The sequence below is a fragment of the Asterias amurensis genome, chromosome 18, assembly GCF_032118995.1.
Source record: "Asterias amurensis chromosome 18, ASM3211899v1".
NCBI lineage: Eukaryota > Metazoa > Echinodermata > Asteroidea > Forcipulatida > Asteriidae > Asterias > Asterias amurensis.
In genome coordinates this window covers 7057100-7080770 of record NC_092665.1, presented here as the reverse complement: position 1 = coordinate 7080770, position 23671 = coordinate 7057100, and the positions used below count along the sequence as shown (strand labels likewise).

Sequence of the window (23671 nt, the reverse complement as noted above, 5' to 3'; positions counted from 1 at the left end):
GTAATTTAATAAATACTCCATGCATGTAAATGAGAGGCCTACAATTTATTAAGAACGTGTACATTGAGGATCAACTATTTCGAATAGTGCTAAAAAAAAAACGCCAAGATATTTTGATTCGGTTATCACAATTTACAGTCCATCATTACGGAATCATCAAAACGTGTATGTAATTAGATTGTATGCACATTCAATCGTTAAGGATTTGTAACGCTGATACGCCATCCGCTATTTACGCGGGGAGGGGTGGGGTAGGGATGGGAGGGGAGGCGTTGGTGAATCCATTATGACGAATCAAGCCGTTATCACAGATTTAAACATCGTTTTTTTTTTTTCTGGAGGGCTTTCGTAACTATTAGTTTTTCGAGGTGATTTTTTTTAAAACAAATCTTGTTACAACTCCTCATACAATTATGCTGAAAAACCGTTACAGTAACACAAAGTATAAAATTGACCGACATGGTTTACCACTTTAGTTAAATGCAGAGTTAACCTCGGCACAATACTTTGAAGGAGTCCCATTTTTGTAAAACTTCACAGTAGATTAATTGGTATTAAAAAATACAGATGTGAAGTTGATGATATAGTACAAGTACCGATATAGATAATGGCCATTTGAAATATGAAATTAAAGTTCAAGAACCGATAATTTATTTCCAAGGATCAAAAGCCAAAGAATGAATGAAATGATAAGTTATTGCTGTTCTATAGTTATGAAGTCTGTAATTCAAACTGACTATGACCTCAGTCGGATACAAACAGTGACGATCGGTATACACTGTTTCATTACCTCTGATTTTGTTACTTTGATTTCAACATGTTGGATTTAAGATGGTTAATTTGGATCTATATGCTGACTGCAGGAGGCAATGTGCTACCACAAAGCAAGTAGGCATATAGTGGTTCTCGCTTGAGTAGAGCCCCATTTGACTTTTCAACGGATCAAAGTTGAATATGATAATGTATGCAGACTTAGTGATCACATTGTTTCACGCGAGATCTGGTTGTACGAGAGCTCTGTTGTTTTGCGTGTTGTTATCACGTGAATAGAACCCGAGTTTTTGACGCAATGTGCCCTGTTCCATTGTCTTTATTGATAGTTTAACGACGTACGAACACAACAAATATTACAGACGATTATTTTTTATCGAAAACACAGAAGATGAGGGTCGAGAAAGAACACACCTTAATCTCATAACAAAATACCCGGTATATGTCTTTCGGTATTGCAATAAATATGCATGTATCACCGTCTTAATATAACAATAAGGTTTAGAACTATAGGCAATTAGATATCTGTATAGTGATCAAAAGGTCATTAATGGAAATGAATACCCCCATAATCAACAAATGGATGTTTTATTTAGTAAATGAAAGTGTTTTTTTTCTTTCCAATAATTATTTTTTAAGAGCACTCTAGGTCAATTTATTCTATTTACTAGGAGCTTTAAAGCCATTATACACTTTCGGTAAACAGTATTGTCCAAGTCCCACACTTCGTGTATCACAACGTATATATAAAACAACAAACCTGTGAAAATTTAGGCTCAATCGGTCATCGGAGTCGGGAGAAAATAACGGGAAAACCCACTCTTGTTTCCGCACGTTTCGCCGTGTCATGACATGTGTTCAAAATAAATCCGTAATTCTCGCTGACGAGAATTTATATTGTTTTACCGTTTTCTCAAAATGTAAAGCATTTCATGGACTAACATTTCAAGAGAAGTCTTTCACCAGTACCTTCTGTAAACCCTGTAAATTATTTGTAAATCTGTGAACTTTTTATGTTCTGTACCGAAAAGGTCCAATGGCTTTAAAATATGCAAAAGCTAAATCACGAAACCCAAGCAAATTGCACTAATGATCTTCGAGTTCTAAGAAGACGACACTCTCTGAGTGTCTTCGAGTAATGTTGCTATTTTATAAAATCGTTGTAGGTGCGAAATACTGGAATGAACTGGCTTACGACAGTTTGCAGAAAGCTATAGCCAGAGAGCAAACACTCAACACGAATAAAGCTAAGAACGTGGTGTTTTCGTCGGAGATGGGATGGGTATAACAACCGTGACGGCTGCGAGGATTCTCAAGGGGCAACTGCAAGGAGATCACGGGGAAGAAACAGACCTCGAATGGGATAAATTCCCTAGTGTAGCGTTGTCAAAGGTAAAAATGGTGATGTCTCAAACCTTACACACAGAAAAAACTACTGGAGATTTTCATCGTTTAAAAAGCATCCCCACTCAATGCAGGCCTGGTTCAGGTTTCAGGTTTAGGTTTATTTCATACCATTTGTTCATGTACAATGTAAGGGAAAACCAGATAGACTTTTGGGACGCTTGGTGGCAGCATACTTACCAGGTAAAATCCATTGTACTCGATCATGTGCGCACGCTCAGAACTAAGTAAACAATGGACATTTACATGGTAAGTCTGCTGCCACCTAGCGTCCCAAAGTCTCCCATTATAGAACTTATAACAGTATGGGGAGGTCACAGACAGGTAGACTGGACCCCTGTCTTAATACGCAAGGATAAATACAGGTCCCAGCTTCACAGATCCAGTGATTCCATTGGATACAATGACATTGGATAAACGTGCACCCAATATGCCCAAACAGTTCACTGCTCTCAAGTCCGCAATAGAGTTTGACTGCGTATCTCTATGTGAAATGACTGAGGTCAAAGGTGAATCTACACGCCGGTTTTGGAAGCTGGTCTCTGGCGTTATTCACGAGCCTCAAAGAATGACGTCAGACGTTCAGGCTAGCAGACAGGAAGCCCAGGCTTGTAAAGACAGTTATACATGAAACGCCCTTACTACTACTTTTTAAACTGCAATGCAGGTGTAACTAGTAATCGTGCAATCGTTCATGCAAACACATTGCACTCGTTTAGGCCCATACTCTATCAAATGGTACCGCATTGAAACAAGCCGAATCATGTCAGTGTAAAGTACCAACAAATGTGATTTATGAACACAATTGTTTAACTATTGTGCGGAAAGTTGCCGATGGTGGCGTTTTTAAGAGTATCATTTGCACCAAGGCAGCTAGTGAGGAAGTGTCATCTTGCATCATTGTGGATTATTAAGCCAGCCAATGGGTACGTTTTTGGCAAACAACTGTTTCGGTTGAATTGGTTAATCACTGGACAATGACCGAAACATTTATTGGTTACGACCGCCAATACGCAACCCTGTACTTTGATTTGGACATTCAAATAGAAAATACTGGGTGTGTTCGTTTAGGGGTCTTGTCAAAACTCATCCTGGACAGACCACAGGACAAGGCTCGTCCGATGTCACATTTTTGTCGGACCGGCCACAGGATGGGAGTTCATATGGAACAAGGTTCCACACGATGAAATGTGTATTCCCGTCCGATACACAGTGCCCAAGGCACCCCACTGTGCGCTTTGCGGTTTCACTGGCTCATTAAACACTAGATAAACAAACCTGGGGTATGCAGTTTGGGGCAAGTCTGGACTGACTGTTTGGAGGTCACTCTAGGAAAGATTATACTAGCATAGCTCATGTAAACCATGCCATTAACAGTGTTTTATTCGCCATTTCTTAATTGTATAGGTTTATAAAAATTACACTAATGAAAAATATAAATATCAAACGAAAACTTTTTGCAACATTGGTGAAATTATTCACCATCTTGAAAAAAAAAACCACAGATGCTAATCATGGCTACCCATTCATACACAGGAAATTCTCTTCAAAAATTTGTAGACAACATAGACAATAAAGACAATTGCAATTTTGTCCACAGACTGAAATAAAAACGTTGAAACCCATCCTGTTAAAAAGTTACAAATTGAAGTGCACAGAGAGCTTAAGACATGACCAATTTGTCTGTAGTAAATACTCAAGGTCATTGAAGCCCAGTGTGAAACCACAAACTGGCCCTCGGAGACCCTCTGCTTGTTTTTCAGTAGATAGCAATCTAAAAACTCTGCGGTTTGTAAACAAATGATCCCTGGTGAAGGCCAGTCACTGGATGCGAGCTCGTCCTATAGCCCGTCCGACAAAGTAATCACTACAAGGGAATTGAACATGGGACAGAAACCTGGTCCTGGACGGGTGCCCGTCCGTTGGCTGTCCAGGATGAGTTTTGACAAGGTCCCTTAGCTTCCTTGGGTCGACCCCGGTCTGCCCCGGTGCGTTCGAATAGCTTTGACGGGGCTCACCCGGGTCAGCCCCCAGTGCCCTGCTTGTGGAGTGGGTCATTAGGGGGTGACCTGAGGTGCATGCCGTCACCACGAGAGGGCGAGTGTGATCGTTCGATTAGCTCTTGTCAGTGAGCACTGCGGGGTCGACCCGGGGAAGCTAAACGAACGCACCCATTGAGGGCGCACCACGTGGTCAAAAATACGGCGCATAAAATCAGTCTGTGACTATTTCCTGTCCTATTTCATTCTTTAGACCTACAATACCGACAGGCTAGTACCGGACTCGGCTGGTACGGCTACTGCTTATTTTAGTGGTGTTAAAACCAATACGGCAGTGATAGGGCTAGACGATTCTGCTATTAAAGGAGATTGTAAATCTAGTCTCAATGCTAATGTGGAGTCTGTTATGATATCTGCTCAAAAGTCAGGTAAGTTTACACGTAAAGTTATTCATATAATGTTATAACTTTTATTGGTTTGTTGTCGAGTGTTTTTTAAAATGATTTGAATTTTGTGTCCTAAAAGGCACTGGACACTACTGGTAATTGTCAAAGACCAGTCTTCTCACATGATGCATCTCAAGATATGCGTACAATAACAAACTTGTGAAAATTTGAACTCAATTGGTTGTCGAAGTTGCGTGATAAAAATGGAAGAAAGTCACCCTTGTCACACGAAGTTGTGAGCTTTCAGATGCTTGATTTCGGGACCTCAAAATATAATTATAAGGTCTCGAAATCAAATTCGTGGAAAAATTACTTCTTTCTCGAAAACTATACGTAACTTCAGAGGGAGCCGTTTCTCACAATGTTTTATACTATCAACAGATCTCCATTGCTTGTTACCAATTAAGTTTTTATGCTAACAATTATGCCTTTAACATTTCATTGACCGAGTATAATAGACTGTCAATTAATTATTCAGGTTTTTCATTGCTTTTTGTATGCTTTCTAAAGGCAAGGCAACGGGATTCGTCAGCACTGCCCGTGTGACACACGCTACCCCTGCCGCACTTCACGCACATTCGCCCCATCGAGACTGGGAGTGTGACTCTGATATACCGCAGAAGGAAACTGACATCGGTTGCATTGACATCGCTCAGCAACTCATAACACTCGGACAGGATACACAGGTACAATCTGCAACATTGACACAAACCAGTGTTTGCGTTCACTATTCTGAGTGTACCGTTTGATTATTCGTCACCCTCATCAATATCATGGGTTATTTTGGTTTTTGAGTCAAAGTATCTCACAAACTGACCAGCAATGAAACAGGTTGGGACGGCGTCGTGTTTAAGAATGGCTCTTCTCGTCATGTCAAATGAGTGGTGTATCCCGGCACTACGGCTCGAAGTGTTCGCTGCATAGCGCTGAAAAAGACGTCGGACCGGACCACTTTGCTCTAGTTTATCTGACTTTTGCAGCCCACAACCGCCTATACTTGGGATCTGCAGGAAATAGATGAAGACTGACCCTATCTTTAGTTGTTTTGCTGCATCCAGCAGCAATGGTCGGCATTGCCGGAAAAATGCCAGAAAAAAAAACTTTTTCGCAGCGTACAAACTCACGTCTTAGAATTACATGTACTTTTGCACGTGTGTTTATCTACGCATCGAGGCAAAATCTTCCTTTTCCTACGTCACAAAAGGGGTAGGCGGAGTCAACCCCCCCAAGCACTTAATTATTTTTTTTTAACATATAAATTGTGACAAACAATTACTCAAAAAATTGTTTTATTGTTAATAAAGACATACTCTTATGTTTAAAAGAAAAACAATCCTATTTCCAGGTGCCTTTGATTGTTATGCTTCAAAGTATTTCATTTTTAAAAGAATTCCAGTACTTTTTCCGTTAGTTTTTAGAGTCCGCCATCTTAAAACCAAGCCTAACCGAGCCAACAAGTCGGTTACGATTTGGTCGGAACAGCGGTTCAACCGAACACGCTCGACCAATAACCAAAGCTCAAACATGTTTCTGGTTAGGGTCGCCAAAACGCGCTCCAGGTTTGTAATATTTTACGCATATATTGAGATATACCAAGGGAAGACTGGTCTTTGACAGTTACCAAAGGTCCCCAGTGTCTTTAACACGTTTTATATTCAAGCAAACCTAAAATTATTGGTTGTACATCATTACATTACTTTGTTTGCACTCAGTTTTTTTTTAAATTATATCACAATAATAACGTGTCCGTCTTAATAGGGAGCAGTCATAGGGAGGGAGGAAACCTTTGACTATCTGATTTATTCAAGGAAAAGTGAAAAGGCGTAGGTTTGAACTTTTGAACTTTTGAACTTCAACAGTTATAATAAGTTTGCTTACCTTTCAGGTTTGTTTGAGCCCAGTCATATGCAATTTGAAGGTGTAACCGAATGAATGACGTAGGGGGTGAGCCCTCATTGTCTGAGATGGTAGAAAAGGCCATTGAGATACTTCAGAAGGACAAAAACGGGTTCTTCCTTATGGTTGAGGGTAAGATATTATTACAACATACAGGTTTCTGGTTTTTGTAGAGTGTTGTTAATTGGTTTCATGAGCCCTAGCCTTGTCCAAGGCTCTATACGCAAGCGCCGACCCGCTCTGAATTCACGAACTGCATAGATACTTTACCGCATGGTACATAACAGTACTTGATACCGAGTCTAGTTGCAGCCTCGTTGTATGAGGTACGACAACCTCGAAAAACCATGCTTCGACCCCACGGTATTAAGTACTTTTATATACCGTGCAGTATAGTAACTATGCAGTTCTTGAATTCATAGTATAAGCGAGCCGGTGCTTGCGTAAAAGACCTCGGACAAGACTACAGGAGCCTATTGTGTCATTGCTGCTGTTTCACAAGAGGTTATCGTTATAGGCCCTACCTCTAATTTTGGAGGCTTAGAATATCATTGACAATCTGAAACCTCGTTATATGGAGTATTTACATTGTCTCTTTGATGCCATTGTCCAGTCACAGATTGTATGTGTTTTCATTGTTGATAACAAGACCACGCAGGTTGGCATGGACGACCGAATAATATAGCAAACATGCAACTGACCTACTAGATTTTGTCACCAAAGTAGCCTTTTCTTTAAACTTGTAATTTGGTTGTAAACAAACATTTTTAAAAACTAGGGCCATCGTTTGTTATCTTGTTATTCCTAGTTTTCAAATCTTGGTTGACAAAAACTCCGTCTATGATGTTGCTTTATTACGGTGTGGCCATCTTGATTTTACTCCATTCAAACTCATTGTAACCAAACTTAGGCTGGACGAAATAATAGTCTGGTGCCATGTTTGCGCAATGAATATAAGCATTCATTACTGTTATGAAAACAGGGAACATGACCGAGATGGTGACAGCGTGATTATAGACCTTAATCACGGTGTGGCCATCTTGACTTTATACTCCATTGTAACCAAACTGAGGCTGGTGCCATGTTTGCGCAATGAATGTTAGCATTCATTACTATTATGGAAACAGGGAACATTACCAAGATGGTGACAGCGTGAACATTCTTCACGAACAAGACACACTACCTTATGTTGCCCTCCCTTTGTTAATGTTAGGCGCTCTGTTCTTTGTATAGCGCCCTATAAATGTTTTGTATTATTATTATTATTATTATTATTATTATTATTATTATTATTATTATTATTATTATTATTATTATTATTATTATTATTATTATTATTATTATTATTATTATTATTATTATTATTATTATTATTATTATTATTATTATTATTATTATTATTATTATTATTATTATTATTATTATTATTATTATTATTATTATTATTATTATTATTATTATTATTATTATTATTATTATTATTATTATTATTATTATTATTATTATTATTATTATTATTATTATTATTATTATTATTATTATTATTATTATTATTATTATTATTATTAGTAGTAGTAGTAGTAGTAGTAGTAGTAGTAGTATTATTATTATTATTATTATTATTATTATTATTATTATTATTATTATTATTATTATTATTATTATTATTATTATTATTATTATTATTATTATTATTATTATTATTATTATTAGTATAAGTATTAGTATTAGTATTAGTATTAGTATTATTATTATTATTATTATTATTATTATTAGTATTAGTATTAGTATTAGTATTAGTATTAGTATTAGTATTATTATTATTATTATTATTATTATTAGTATTAGTATTATTAGTATTAGTATTAGTATTATTATTATTATTATTATTATTATTATTATTATTATTATTATTATTATTATTATTATTATTATTATTATTATTATTATTATTATTATTATTATTATTATTATTATTATTACCAAATTGTTAATCAAATTTCAATAATTCAAATACAAATAATTTATATCATACTATCTTAATTTGAAACACGAAGGTGGCCGAATTGACCATGCGCATCATGACGGGTTAGCCTACCACGCCCTGCATGATACCATTGCAATGGATAAGGCTTTGGACAATTAAAAGCTATATCTTTCAAAATATCATTTGTATGCAAATTAGTATACAATTAATTTACAGAGAGACTGTTTCTAACTTTTATTACTTATTTACTGAAACAAAAAGTAAACTCCGTTAAGTTACCCGATTGCAGACTGAATTCTGACCAGTAAGTAATGTTAACAAGTTGTACAAGCTTCTCAGTTTTCTATAAGTGAGTGGTTATTCATCGTCAAACCATTCATGTTTAAATTATAATTACAACAAAATGTTTTGCATAAATGTCAAGGTCTGATGAATGACAGTTTGACATTTACAACTCTCATATGCAAACGGCCCTGGAGGAATTGAGGAGTTAAACAGCTTCAAAAGTACTGGTTCGAGACGGAATCTGACGAATACCAACACAGGTAAAGCTTCAATTGATTACTTTGAGTATTGGTTTATACCACTCAGGTACACCATTCAGTAAAATTAAATCCGAGTATATGCAGACTTTTTGAAATATTTTAAATCTTAAACATATAACTTGGCAAAGTTACAGGGAAGTTTTTGCAACCACGATTTTGCCAAGGGAAAGTGCCCCTTTGCCATTTCATAGAGTTAACCCTGAGGAGCCCCATGTGACACCGGTGTCACATTTTTTAAAAAACCCTTAAAAAATTGAAAAATTAAAAAACCCTCATCAAAACACCCACCAAAGCCCAAAGTGAACTCTGTGTCACATAATAGCCCCCTTTTTTGACGGATATATACATTTTTGACCAGGTCATGACCTCTTGAAGGTTGACGAAGAAGCCATACCTACTTGCACGATATACTTGACATTTTGAAGATTTTTTCTCCAGAAATTATGTTACAATGAAATAATTAGTGTATATAATAATGATCAGTATATAGGAGAGATTATGTAGACAAAAAGATTACAGGAAAATAACGTTTATTTTTATAGATATGGGTGATTTGCTAATTATGTACACCAGTGTCACATTGGGCTACATTGGGCATGAAATACATGCCTAAAATAGCGTCTGTGTGGCAAATCAGTAACCAACCGTGCAATGAGTTTTGCGATTGAGTGCGTTCTAACTTGTACGCTCTCAAGTGTAACGCAAGACTTATTCCAAATTAGGCGATTTTGGACCTATAAATGTCAAACAGACCATATCACACCATGAGTATTACGATATTGCGCTTTTCAAACTCTGCGTATTGCGATAATGTACTTTTGCGTAAATCGCGTTTGTGTGATACCTTATAATTGTTATATTCAAGTACGCGCTTATCCTCTAATCAGATTTGCAGAATGGAATGGTGATGAAGACCGTATTGAATATGACGTCACCGTACATATATCTGACCTACAACATGACGTGTGCGCGCAAGTGGCGTAGAAACAAAACCAGGAATGTTGCATGCTGCGTCGCTTCATTGATGTGCGCGACTTTCGAATTTAATAGCGGAGAAGCGGTTATTCAATACGGTCTATGCACGCGCCCATATCACTACCTGCGTATTGTGTGTTCTATGTCACACGCCAAGTGTGCTTGAAGATAAATGCGTTATAACACACGCGCTCTCTTGGAAATATGAACAAAATCTAGCGCGTCTGCGTCCCTTATCCAACGAGGCCAAAGGTCGAGTTCGACATGGGACGCAATTGCGCTATATTTTTTTCAAATTTCCGCGAGCGCGCGTGTGATAACATATGAGTAACATTTATTGCAAACTGTTTGTAAATAGTAACCTTGTAACATACAGCTAAGGTTTTTCAAAATGTGTGTGCTCAATCACCCAATGTGACATATGTGTCACATTCCGTAACTATGGTCAAATGAGGTCAAATTGGAAAACAAAATAAAAAAATAACATTGACACCCTAACTACTTGATTTGTACCTTCAAATAATTGTTTTTCACTGGCAGTTTTTCTTGGGTTCCCTAGGGTTCTCATTAACTTGTGTAAACACTTATTTTACTTGTATTGTGATAAACATCGTTTTATTATTTTGTTTGTGCAGAGGCTGCCGATTTTCACCATCCAGCGCTTGTCCCAATTGATGCAGAGACTCATAGTGGAGATGACGTCACTATTTACGCCAATGGACCAATGTCGCATCTTTTCCACGGGGTCCATGAACAGCACTACATTGCCCACGTGGTCAGATCTGCTTCCGGGTTAAACTGCCACAATGGGGCGCCCTCTACTGGACCAAATTCCATTTTGGCTTTACTGTCGTTTTCTTTCGTACGGAAGTTTATAGATTGAAAAAGAAATTCAATGAATGTATTTCGTCCAGTTTATAGCAAAGACAGCCAATATTACAGTTTAAAAGTGTTTGCAAACAGTAAAACAAACAACCAATAAAAAAACGTGACATCTGTTAACCTTTTTTACAGCCGTTTAAATCAGACCGACTTTTTCCAATAATATCACTTTTGAATCATACAGATACAAAGAAAGAAAAGAACGCCAGGCCTAAATGAGAAACTGACTGGATACATTTTAGTTTAATGTTTGATGAAAACAAATCACAAAATCAAATTACTTGGACATTTATGAACCTGTGATCTTTATATTAACGTAGCCCTGGTGTTTCCTTGCCTTGTCCATATACTTATTCGCCGTGGTAGCCAGAGACCAGTTACCCGCTCTGTGAAAATGAGTAACATTTCGCGCAATGCATTAGCGTGCAATGGACGGTTACATGTGGAAGGGGTCGATGTGGAGAGATTTTTTTTGTAACAATTTCTTTTCTTTCTACTTCTTTAGGATCTATATTTTCATGGTCAATATTCAGATAACTTAATTTTAGCCATGAAGCTATACGAAAACATGATTTTGTTAAGTAAACGTACTTTTAAACGTCATCTGTGTCCCTTTTAGTTCTACATAGCGCGAAGTATCGCTGATTTGTACTCGTAATATGCAGTTTTGTCGTTCGTACATTATGGTATCATCGGAAAACTTTGACCCTCGCCTTTCTTAATTATAGGAGATTAAAGCCATGGTTAAAACTAAGGCTGCACAATTGTTACACCAACAGAGGGCGTTATTTATAATACTCGGATGTTATTGTGGGCTTAGTGTGTGTGTTCGACCCCCCCCCCCCCCCAGTTTGTAAATATTATTTCAAATGTTACGTCAAATCACATGGGGCTCCCCAGGGTGATCAACCATTTCCCTCCAATAGACCGTGTAAGTCTCATGATGATAAGGTCACCACTGAGCTTCCGGGCACCACAGAGCCATCAGCTGGGGGAAATTAACGTGCGTGCAATTGTAGTGTGATTTTGTTTCTGTCTGATCACTTTTTGTCAATCCAAAAAACATATTGATCACATGATTACATTAACAGTTACCAATCACTAAAATCTGTAAACTTAAACAAATTAAAAGGAAGAAGTAATGCGCCACCATCCGGCTCGAAGTGCCCGATTGGTTAGCAAAGTGAATGTGTTGACTACACTAGCACACCGAAGTTAGTTTTGTTTAAATAAACATAACATTTTCATCTTATTCGAGCAAAAATATTCACCTAATTGTTTCTATGACACATCATTGCCCCCTTGGCTCGAAACTCCCACGGCAATTTCGCTTTTTATCATTGAACAGACATTGATTAAATTTTAAATTAAATTGTTACCTCAAACGAGGTCAAATAACAAAAAAATACATTGTCAATATTAATGTATTTTGTCAGAACAGACTAATTTGCAAGCACATAAAGCAACATAAGGCCAGTTGTGTATTGTTTTTTACACGAACGTTTTACTATACTACTCAAGTCAAGCTTTAACAATTTATTTTCAACAAACTGAGGATTTTAATTTGAAGACACCTTTTCTGGGGTACGTTACACCAAACCATAAGTTAATGGCTAAATTCTGTTGTTTTGAAGCATTTTCTAATACCTTTCAAAATTCAACAAATAATTGTAAGCATAAAAACCTTACTTGGTAATGAGCAATGGAGAGATGTTAATAGTATAAAACATTGTAAGTAACGGCTCTCTCTGAAGAAAACTAGTTTTTGAGAAGAAGTACTTTCTCGAATTATTGAGGTCTCAAATTCAAGGCATCTGAAAGCACACAACTTGTGCGACAAGGGGTGTCTTCCCATTATTCTCTCGCAACTTCGACGACCAATTGAGCTCAAATTAATGTTTACGGGTTTGTTAATTTAAGAATATGTTGAGATACACCAAGTGGAAAGACTCACTAGTGCTTGAAAGTTTCCTAATGTGTCCCGCCTTTGCCCTTAAAGGGTAATTTTAAACTGATTTTCAATTGTATCCTTTGTTTTCTCAGAGTCTACTTCCGCACATTTGCTTTTGGGAAACAAGAGTATTCAATGGAGCAAAACAAATTAAATGAACACATTGCGAACAAAATGTATTTTACTATTTACAACTTTTGGATGAGATTGAAGTCATTTTGATTGTTTAACACGTAAGGCAGGATTCCGCCTTGGGCCCGTGTTTTTAATGGAAATTTGTCCCCGGAGATTCTTTCCCCATTATAGGCAGGTGTGTCAGGAGATTATGTTCTCCCAAAATTCCCTCCCCCTTATACGGCAAAATTGTTACAAACTACTTGTGATAGCGCCCTCTGTTAAATCACCCTCACTCAGCCCATGTTAGTGTCTCAAACAGGGGAAAGAATCTCCGGCAGCACTGATTTCACTGAGACACCGGCAACCCATCCGGGCGCCTAGTCCTGGAGAATTGCGCGTGGCCCTTGTAGTGGCATGATATTTCTGTCCCTTGGAGATAATTTCATCCTTTTACAGTGAGCGGTGACCATGGTCGTTTCTTAATTCTGAAAGCTCTTCGGTGTGTCAGGAGATTTTGTTCTCCCAAAATTCCCTGCCCCCTTATACTGCAAACTTGTTACAAACTACTTGTGATAGCGCCCTCTGTTAAATCACCCTCACTCAGCCCATGTTATTCCAAAACATGGGAAAGAATCTCCGGCAGCACTGATTTCCGTGGGACCCTGGCAACCCATCCGGGCGTCTAGTCCTGGGATTTGCGCTTGGCCCTTGTAGTGGCAGGGGATTTTGGTCCTTTGGATCCTCTTCTTACAGTGAGCGGTGACCACGGTCGTTTTTTTAATTCTGAAAGCACCCTCTCTTGATTCAATCTGCTTCAAACCGTATTGATATCAGAATCTCCGAGGAAAAATCAATAGCACTCCGGCTCTTCGTTAACCGCGGCTCCTACCAGCCTGGGGGAAGGCAACAGGGGCCAGGTCATTTCGTTTGTTTGCAGTTTTTCGGAAGCAAAAAGAAAACAACATGTTCTGTCGCCAGTCAAATAAGCCGAGTTTTGTTCCTCCGACAACGGGGGCTACAATCCCGGCCAAAATGCTTGGGCCACCCATTCCTACGTTATTTAAACCCATTCCCTGTTCACTTCCCACTGACAAGTTTTTAGGGTTTGTGTACTTTTTGTAGAAGGACGCAAAATCAATGTTCCCTGATTTACGGTTAACTTGCAATGTTTGAAGGTAAAACGGTAAAAAGTTTCCCTTAAATTTTATTTTCTGAGGTGTTGTAGATTTTGACAAAAATTAGTAAAACAGTGTTAGGAAAATTAGTTCAGCTTGCAAATTGTATTTACCAATAATTTTAGTTCAATATCAATTAAATACGCAAAACACAAAAACCAAAACAATCAATTGATATCGGCTTTAATGTTCATTCCTTCAATGTATTTAAAACATTCAAGTGACACCACTATTTCTAAAACTATGCAATATATCTTAACGTCTAGTACACTAAATGGATTATAGTTAAATTTAACAAAAACGTGCTTTGTAGAAATACAAGTATCTAGTAATATACTAATGCTTTGTATTCTAGCGTTTATAGAACTAAGGTTCTATAAATTTAGTTTCCATAATTAACAAATTTAAAAGTAGGCCCGACCCGAGAGGGCGCTGTTCGTGACTTCAAACGAGGCGCGATATTTGAAGCAGGACGGCTCAAAGTGTTTGCTGCACAGCGCTGGAAAAGACGTCGGACCGAACCACTTTGCAAACTGACCCCATTTTTAGTTATTTTGCTGCCTCCAGCAGCAATACACGTGGTCGACATTGCAAGAAATAAACCTTTTTTCGAAACGTAAAAACTAGAACTTGCATGTAATTGCACGTACGATCAATGTACGATCGAGGCAAAGTCTGCCTCGATTGACGTCACAAAAGGGGTAGGCGGAGTCACCCCAAACAACTTTATCTATTTTTTTAACATGTAAATCGTTACAAACAATAACTCAACAAATTATGTTATTGTTCATTAACATATACTCTAATGTTTGAAGAAAAACAAATTATATTTTCAGGTGACTTTAACCCTTTAAACTCGACCCCATTTTTAATAAATTTGCATGTGCTCAGGTTATTTATTAAAATGTCTGGTTTACTTTTTGGAAACATGTTAACATTATGCATCATATTAAAGCTTACATATAGTGCTATTTTATAAGAATATTTTTTACCCCCAACAGGCTATACCATGCAAATATAGTTCTAACAAAAATCACAGAGTGGGTCACAATATTACTGTCAACGAAACCTTTCTGTGTAAGGTAAAATACGACATTGTGTAATCAGCTAATATTCCGAATAATTAAGTCACGGTCGAAGTGAGGAAATTTTTATTTTCCAAATTCACACTAAGATGGTGTATTGGTTTCATGCCGATGTGACGGTTTAACGAATCGCTGTAAGTGTAATATATTTTCCCCTCTTTGACATGTTATCAAACGTTTTATACGAAAGTAATTCAAAACGAATACCCAATGTTTCATCTGCATTAAACAAAAGTGCTTTCTCATGTGAAAACAAAGAAACGCTCAAACCACGACGAAAAATTAAATATTTCTCCATATCGAAACGTGTTCAAAAAGCGACACAAAATAAATGTTTTCTGGTAACTTTACAACGCAAGTTCTTTTTGATCACAAGTTGTCGTTAGTTTAATATCATAATTATTGTACATTAACGAACATATCAACCGAAGACAACTGTTACCAGTTGTTAGGTGAATTATTTGTATTTTGTTGCCTTAACAGGGTACAGCTTTTTCAACCAATTTAAAATGTTTGAAATAAAATTGCCGGCACAATCGGAGGCCACAATGAATTATAAGTCTGAGTCTGTATCAAGGAATCTGAAGTTTTGTATTTACTGTTTAATAAACTGTCAGTTTTTCTTGCGGAGTTTCATTTTGCATTTTATGGACTCATCATGGTTTCAAGGACTCATCATTGCACCCTCGGACGGAATTACAGGCTGCATAAATTTCAAACTTTACCGAAAATGTAATAAACTCAAAAAAGGGATGAACTGATATTTATAGCACTGTTTATGTGACAAAAACACGTTGAAAGTTCTTGTCACAATACACGTTTGCAAAATCAAGTGTTCAAATAAAACGTCTTTTCCATACTTATTGTCCTGCAAATAATAAAATAATTAATAATAAAGTAATTTTATTCGATTCATCTAAACACACGTTCGATTTTCCACGATTAACTCATTATTATTATATTTGTAAAAACTATATAGTTGCATATTAGTTTATTTAAATCGTTGTCTAAAACATTTAAACGTTACCGTGTGTTTGTATGTTAGATTTAGATTTCGTACAGCAGGAATCCAGTGAAAGACGTGTAATGGTTAGAGTTACTATATACTTGACCGTTTACAGCTAAGTGAACTTGATCTCCGTAGTGCAGGGGAATCACTGCACTGCTGCTCACTTGATGATTACCTGCATTGTATACACCCCCTGCAACAATGGTGTTACCGCCGTTCTTCCTCAGGTTGACATATAGGTTAGACCCACTTGATAGTTTATTGACTGAGAACATCAATACGTATACCCCAGGCAGAGTACACGTAAACGTGCCATTATTCAAGTTGAAATCAGTCCCTTCCTCTGAAAACAATAACTCTTCAAAGGGCAGAGGATCATAGTCGGATGGAGGGTAGAAGCTGGTATTCCTCACTGCAGTGAAGGAGGACCGTCGCGTACTACATTCACCTGCTTCACCAGTCTGTCCAGCTGGTCCAGGTTCACCTCTCTCCCCCTTCAAACCATTCATCCCAGGCAGACCTTGAGGTCCTTGTTTCCCTGGTTGACCGACTCCTTGCTCTCCCTTCAGTCCATGTTCCCCTTTAGCGCCTGGCTCACCAACCAGTCCATCTGACCCCTTGTCTCCTTTAACCCCGGGTTGACCTACCTCACCAGGAGAGCCAGCATCACCTCTGGGGCCTACAAGTCCTTGACCATGGTTCCCATTAGATCCAGGGATCCCCGGTATACCGGCTGGGCCCTGGCAGCAAGAGTTACACGTCATTCCCGAATCAGGTGAAACTGCTGCTGTAGCCACCAGGAACTGAACTTGCATAAAAGCCAAAACAATGGCCACTGCTAACGTAATCTTCATCTGTGAAAATTGTAAGAAAAACAACATTTATAGCAATTGTGTTTTCGTAGGTGTTAGGGTTGATCATTTGTCAGTTGATCCTCTCCTTTTATTATGTATTCGCCCGTAAGGTATCAAAATTAGATCAAACTGCACATTAGTTGATCAACTGAATAATAGTGTAAGTTTGCTGAACTAAATTGGTAAATGAAAAAAAATAATATGTTTTTTTAAAGCAATTAAATGAGAACGCCTTTGGAGTGTTAAAACTGTTTATAATTGATATTATAAACAGAAGTGTCGTTGCCGATCGGTTTTGACCACCGATGTCAAACTCTGGTGTTTCTGATCAGCAGAGTGTGGGTTCGAATCCCGAGTCATGACACTTATAACCTCGCCTTTCGCATGGAACGTAAAGCCGTTGGTCACATGTGTTGTGTAACGCATGTAAAATATCCCAGTACACTTATCGAAATGAAAAAAAAGCTCGCCTCGGTGTTCCTGGCTGTGGCTGCTGATGCGCCGTAGCACCTTGTAAACCCTTATAAGGTGCTTAATAATTGGTTCTCAGAATTTATCATTTCAATAACTCTGAAAGTTTGTATATACTCAGCGCCAATTGGGTACCTTGTTGGAAGATACTTCGATGTTATTATTATTTTAATTTTTCGTTGGATTGCCCCTCTACGTGTGCAAACGATAATAGGTCTGTTGTAATTTGAGCCGAGCAGCGAAATGGTCCGTTTGTGACACAGGCCATCTCGGGACCTGGAAACTGGTTAATTAATATTTATTATACTAGAAGGAATGCCTGAAAAAACATGGAGGTTGGCTTTATAAACAAATTTGTTACTATTGAAAGGTTAATTTGAGACATCACAGTTTCGACCCACACATGATGATACACAATACGTTGCCGGCGATCATGTGGTGTCACTTGGAACCATCCAGACAACATATTGACTTGAACAAAAATGTGCGGCTGTAGCTAAAACAGCAAACTTGAGTTTCCAGCCGATTTTGCACATACTCTCATGACTACATCAACGTACCCTTTCAAGACGTTTGGTGATTAGACTGGTGACTTGGCAAAGTTCAAGAATGGCGTCTCGTTCAGCACGGATCAACTCAAAGCTGCACGTGGTCACTTATTGAGTTGATCGACTTGACGTAGTTTCTACTAAATATATTCCGAATCTCATTCTTAATTATAGTGTTTTTGACTTGAGCAAAGTCTTTTTGTCAAAAGTGGAATGTGAACCTTGGACCCATATTGTTTCGGCGCTCTCCAACTGAGTTATCAATCCATAATGTTCACGATTTACCTTTTAGCCAGCAATGTTTAAAATAGTTTTTTTTCTTCAAATGTTTCGCACAAAATAGAACTAGAAAACATTTTACTGAGAGTACAGAGTAAGGGTAGAACCGAGAGTAAAGCTAACTTAATTCAAAACAAACCACAATTGTTTTTATATTTGCTCCTTTGTTAAGGCTGGCTCACACTATGACGATTACGGGGCATGCTACGTTTAGCTGCGAATCGCAATTGCGAGTTTGCCGCCATTCATCGTGTGTTGTCGTCAATTGTCGCTGACGAATCCGCTAGAGACCGCAGACGGCTGAAAAAAATTAGTCGCGTCCGTCGCTACTATGTAAGCCAACCTTTAATAAGGCTGGCTTACATAGTAGCGGGGCAAAAGCCAAACGAAAAGTGGCGACCGTGAAAATCCCAAGACGTTGGCGGCAAAGTAAAGGCAAAAAGCCCAATAATGGAAAAATCATAATAAGCTGACGGGGAGGGAACGACCTTCAGCGACAACAAGAAAAGGGTCACACGGCTGGCAGCGGATTGGGTGGCGGCAAGGAACGGCGGCTGATGAAGGTGGGTTGTGGCGACGATGACGTGACTCGTTTGCCGACATCAAACGTCTGTGTGGGTTGTAAACAGTCGAGTTTGGCGTTCCCACTCTTCACACAATTCTGGTCATCCAATCATCAGACAACGACTACCAACGAAATTGTGACTACCTCAAAACGACAATTGACCCCTTGCACGCGCGTCACACGCGGCGACTGATACCACGCTCACCATGTTGGTGGTCAATAGATTTACGTGTAAACGCAGAGTCGCCCAAATAGCGCACTTCTCTAAACAACACACGTTGACATTGACCACAAAAATGGCGCCTCCAAGATTATTTTGATGATGACGTCAGGTGAATTAGGTCAATAGGCGGAATCGCAAGGCATGGAAATGTCATGCGACTGATAATTGCGGCCGTCTGCGTCAAGGAAATGAAGGTTTGCGTTCTCCAACGAAATCTTAACGGACACGACTGATAATTTCGACCGTCTTCGGTCGCTAGCGGGTTCGTCACCGACAATTGACGGCAAAACACGTTGATTGGCGGCAAACTCAAAATTGCAATACGCAGCTCGACGTTGCTTGCCGTAACCCTTATCTGTCATAGTGTGAGCCAATTAGCACCAGGCCGATGACTTGTTCGACCCCCCAAAACTGGGACACTGTTGTCGAGATAATACTTTTGAAGAATTCGTTGACAAGACTTTAGTTTTGAGATGACCTCGTTTTCAAAAGTGATGATTTCAGCGCAGCTATGCATGCAATCAATTATCGGCAATCAATTGTAGCCCTGTTCGTACTTTCTGCGAACGCGAATGGGATACGAATGTTTAAGCCACATCCCTGTTTTTGCAGGGATTGAACACATTTCACTTGATGCGAATTAAACGTTGCGATTTTGTGACGTCAAAATTTGTAAAAATTCGCATTCGCATTTGCTGGAGGTATGAACAGAGATTGTTTTGCTTAAAAAGCTATACATCATGGCAATAACGGTGCTTCTAACAAACTGCAGGCGATTAATTAGCTGACCGACTCAATCACATAACTGTTCCTAACAAAAGAAAACTGGTACAAAGACAAACAATCACATTTCCTTAAGGGTGAAGACATTTGTAAAACGCACAACAACTGCACTGTAAACACAAACAAGTTTTTAGGTTCTGTAACAGTTGTCGAACGCGTCAAAGGGTGTATAGGGTTAACACGTAACAGTGTATGGGGCCAATGAGTTGTGTTGAAAGCAATGGTTTCTGCCCATTTATAAACGGCTGATGCGTCAAACTAAACTCGTCAAGCGTTTCGTTTTTACTATGGTGCGTTTAGTTTGACGCATCAGCCGTTTACTTTATGTTAAGAATGTGTTTAAGAAGCGTTTAAAAGGTGTTCAGCACATCAACGATTGCTGGTCACACCAATGTTTAAGTTTGATGTAGACAATGTTTTACAACCCAATGTTTTACAACACAACTCATGGGCCCTATACAGTGTTACGTGTTTAACCTTAACCCTTTGACGAAATTTGTTAAAGAACCCAAACACTTGTTTTTTACGGTGTGTCTTGCTGAGGCGTACCATCATTTTAGTTTATATGTTTGCCATTATTACGTTTAAATTGGGTCGAATTTTGCCAGTTTTGTTTTAATCTCGCAACATGGCAATGTAATGCCTTCAAAAAAAGTACTCAATTGCCCTGGTTAAACAGAACAACTGTCCCTTTAACCGTGGCCCGCCACGGTTAAAGGATAAAGTGTAATGATTATCTTAAAACCTTTGGAGCAGGCGATACACTCGTCTTGCCTCAGTTGTTGCCCCCTCGGGTTCCCAAAAGACCATCGACATCTTATTCTAGGTACATATCTTGTATAATGTTCAATCTGAAATAGTTTACCTAATTACTATATATAAAATAATGCAATGGTCACGTCAAACAATGCAATGCCATACCTTTTTGACCATAATTATCTTTAAACAATATGTTTTAAACGAGCAGAAAGTCAAGCGCGGTTAATCAATCCAGTGGAAACGAACTTATTCAAACTTTTAAACAATGCATTGCACTGATATCAGTGTGTTAATGCTTTGTCCAAAACCATCTGCAAGTAGTGCGAGAAAACAAAACTTCAGGCAAAGGAGATTCAACTGGGTGCACATGTTTGTGTACAATCATAGTACCACCACAGTTCACTAAGATGGCAGAGCTTTAGAAGAGAAGAGACCCAACCACTGCATGAGAATATCAGCTGTATCGAGTGGTGTCCCTTTTGGAGCAAAAACTGCAACCACATTGCAATAGGCTAACCTTAAACCCACTACTTGCATCTAGAAGCCAAAGCTTGAGTCCGGCATAGAATGAGGAACACTTACCTTGATGATGTGTTCTTGTAGTCCAAACCTTCTCAGTTCCTCTCTTCTGATGCAAAGTTGTTATGAACACTGCTGCTGGTGCAGCGCGTTTAAATACTGCTGTATTTTCATTGAAGTGCTCATCAGTCTACTTCGGGTTTGATTGACAATCGATGAGCAGCCAATCAAAGATACGTGTTAAAGTCAGTGATTGATTGCAGTGACTTACTTTTCCATTGGCTTGGACGAGGCTGTACGCTGCAATTGTGGATCAATACCGTGTTAAAGTCACTGATTTATGACAGTGACTTACTCTACCATTGGTTTGAATGAGACTGTATGTTGAATGGATACCAATGGTGTAAAACTCTACACTACATTGTGTATGTGTTAAAGTCACTGATTGAAAGCAGTGACTTACTCTATCACTGGTTTGAATGAGGCTGTATGATACCAATGGAGCTCAATTTGTACATGCTTTAATGGTATGGTGTTTTTACATGTATATCCGCCCTACTGGGTTGCACTGTGTGATTGCTTCCTGAAGTTCCTGGCCGTTTTCCTTCTATTTCCGCTCAATTGATGTATTTCCCTGATGATTGTGAGTTAAAGTGCAAGTTTATTATCAAAGAAAGAACTGTGTACGCAATATATATACTGTTCAGATGGATCTCTTTCGTGCTGCCGCTCTTTTGAAGTATATGTTTACTAACACTAACTCAGTGTTTTTTTTTTTCCGAAATCAAAATGCAATGACAATGTACTTATAGTAGAGTGCGCCACCAACAGAGCAACATTAAAGGCACTGGACACCATTGGTAATTACTCAACAGGATTTCTAGCATAAAGACTTACTTGGTAATGAGCAATGGAGAGATGTTTATAGTATAAAACATTGTTAGAAACGGCTCTCTCTGAAGAAACCCAGTTTTTGAGAAAGAAGTATTTTCTCGAGTTGTTAAGGTCTCAGACTGAAGGCATCTGAAAGCACACAACTTGTGCGACGGGGGTGATTTTCCCATTATTCTCTCGCAATTTCGACGACCAATTGAGCTCAAATTAATGTTCACGGGTTTGTTAATTTAAGAATATGTTGAGATACACCAAGTGGAAAGACTCACAAGTGGTTGAAAGTTACCTGTTAATGTGTCCTGCCTTTGCCCTTAAACAGTATTTTTAAACTGATTTTCAAATGTATTCTTTGTTTTCCCAGAGTCTACTACCACCGAAACGCACAAATGCTTTTGGGAAACAAGAATATTCAATGGAGCAAATACAATCGATACAAACCACAAAAATCAAAAACAATCAAATGAACTTTTGGATGAGATTGAAGTCATTTTGATTGTTTTAAAAAATGCGTAATTCAGGATTCCGCCTTGGGCCGGTGTTTCATGGAAATCTGTCCCCGGAGATTCTGTCCCCATCTTGGGCAACTTCTTTGACATAAAGGACTCGTTCATATATTGAAAATCTCAAAATCGTCAAAATGTGCTTAAAGGCAGTGTACACTATTGGTTAATTACTCAAATTAGCATAAAACCTTACTTGGTAACGAGTAATGGGGAGCTGTTGGCAGTATGAAAGACTGTGAGAAACGACTTTCTCTGAAGTAATTTTCCACGAATTTGGTTTCGAGACCTCAGAATTAGATTTTGAGGGTCTCGAAATCAAGCATCTGAAAGCACACAACTTCGTGTGACAAGGGTGTTTTTCTTTCCTTATTATCTCGCAACTTCGACGACCAATTGAGCTCCAATTTTCACAGGTTTGTTTTTGTATGCATAGTTGAGATACGGCAAGAGTAAACACTGGTCTTTGACAATATTACAAAAGGTGTTTACACGCATTTGCCCCCAGCTACATTCAGAGTACAGACAAGTTGCAAATGCATATTACCACCTGATAAATATACACAGACACAAGGATTTGTTGTTGTAGTGAACTCTGCCAAGAGTTAATTTATTCCGTACTCTGAATTCGGTGGTAAAACGCCCATTCATAATAATATAAGGGATTTCCCTTTATTTAATTCCATCCAGTGATATCCACACTCATAAAGAAGTATACCAGTTCCCATTATAATACACTTTGCGACCAATTCGCAAAGGGTCCCAATTCCTCACTTTGCGAACGGTAAATTTCCAATCCGCAAAGGTTCCCACTTCTCGGCAATTTGCCAAAGAAGGTACCAGACTAATTACAATTATTATAATTATAAATGCACTCATTGACTGGAGAAAACTCCGGGTCAATGAGGTTCCCACTTCCAGCGAGTTGCCAAGAAGGTACCAAATTAATCTACCTTTTATATACAATCACATCATTTTATTACCACCATATTTATCCATATCAATTCACATAAATGAATTTACCACTTCCTCA

General features: G+C 38.3%; 1 protein-coding gene and 2 pseudogenes across 1 annotated transcript; 2 read left to right on the top strand and 1 right to left on the bottom strand.

Moving 5' to 3' along the window:
• Positions 1-23671, top strand: part of LOC139950986 (alkaline phosphatase-like) — a 176820-nt pseudogene that overhangs the window by 120520 nt on the left and 32629 nt on the right.
• LOC139950905 (alkaline phosphatase, tissue-nonspecific isozyme-like) lies at positions 870-10821 on the top strand (annotated as a pseudogene).
• Positions 16282-17097, bottom strand: LOC139950436 (uncharacterized). The gene has a single exon (XM_071949118.1). It carries the CDS (start codon positions 17095-17097, stop codon positions 16282-16284), a length of 816 nt encoding a protein of 271 aa, XP_071805219.1.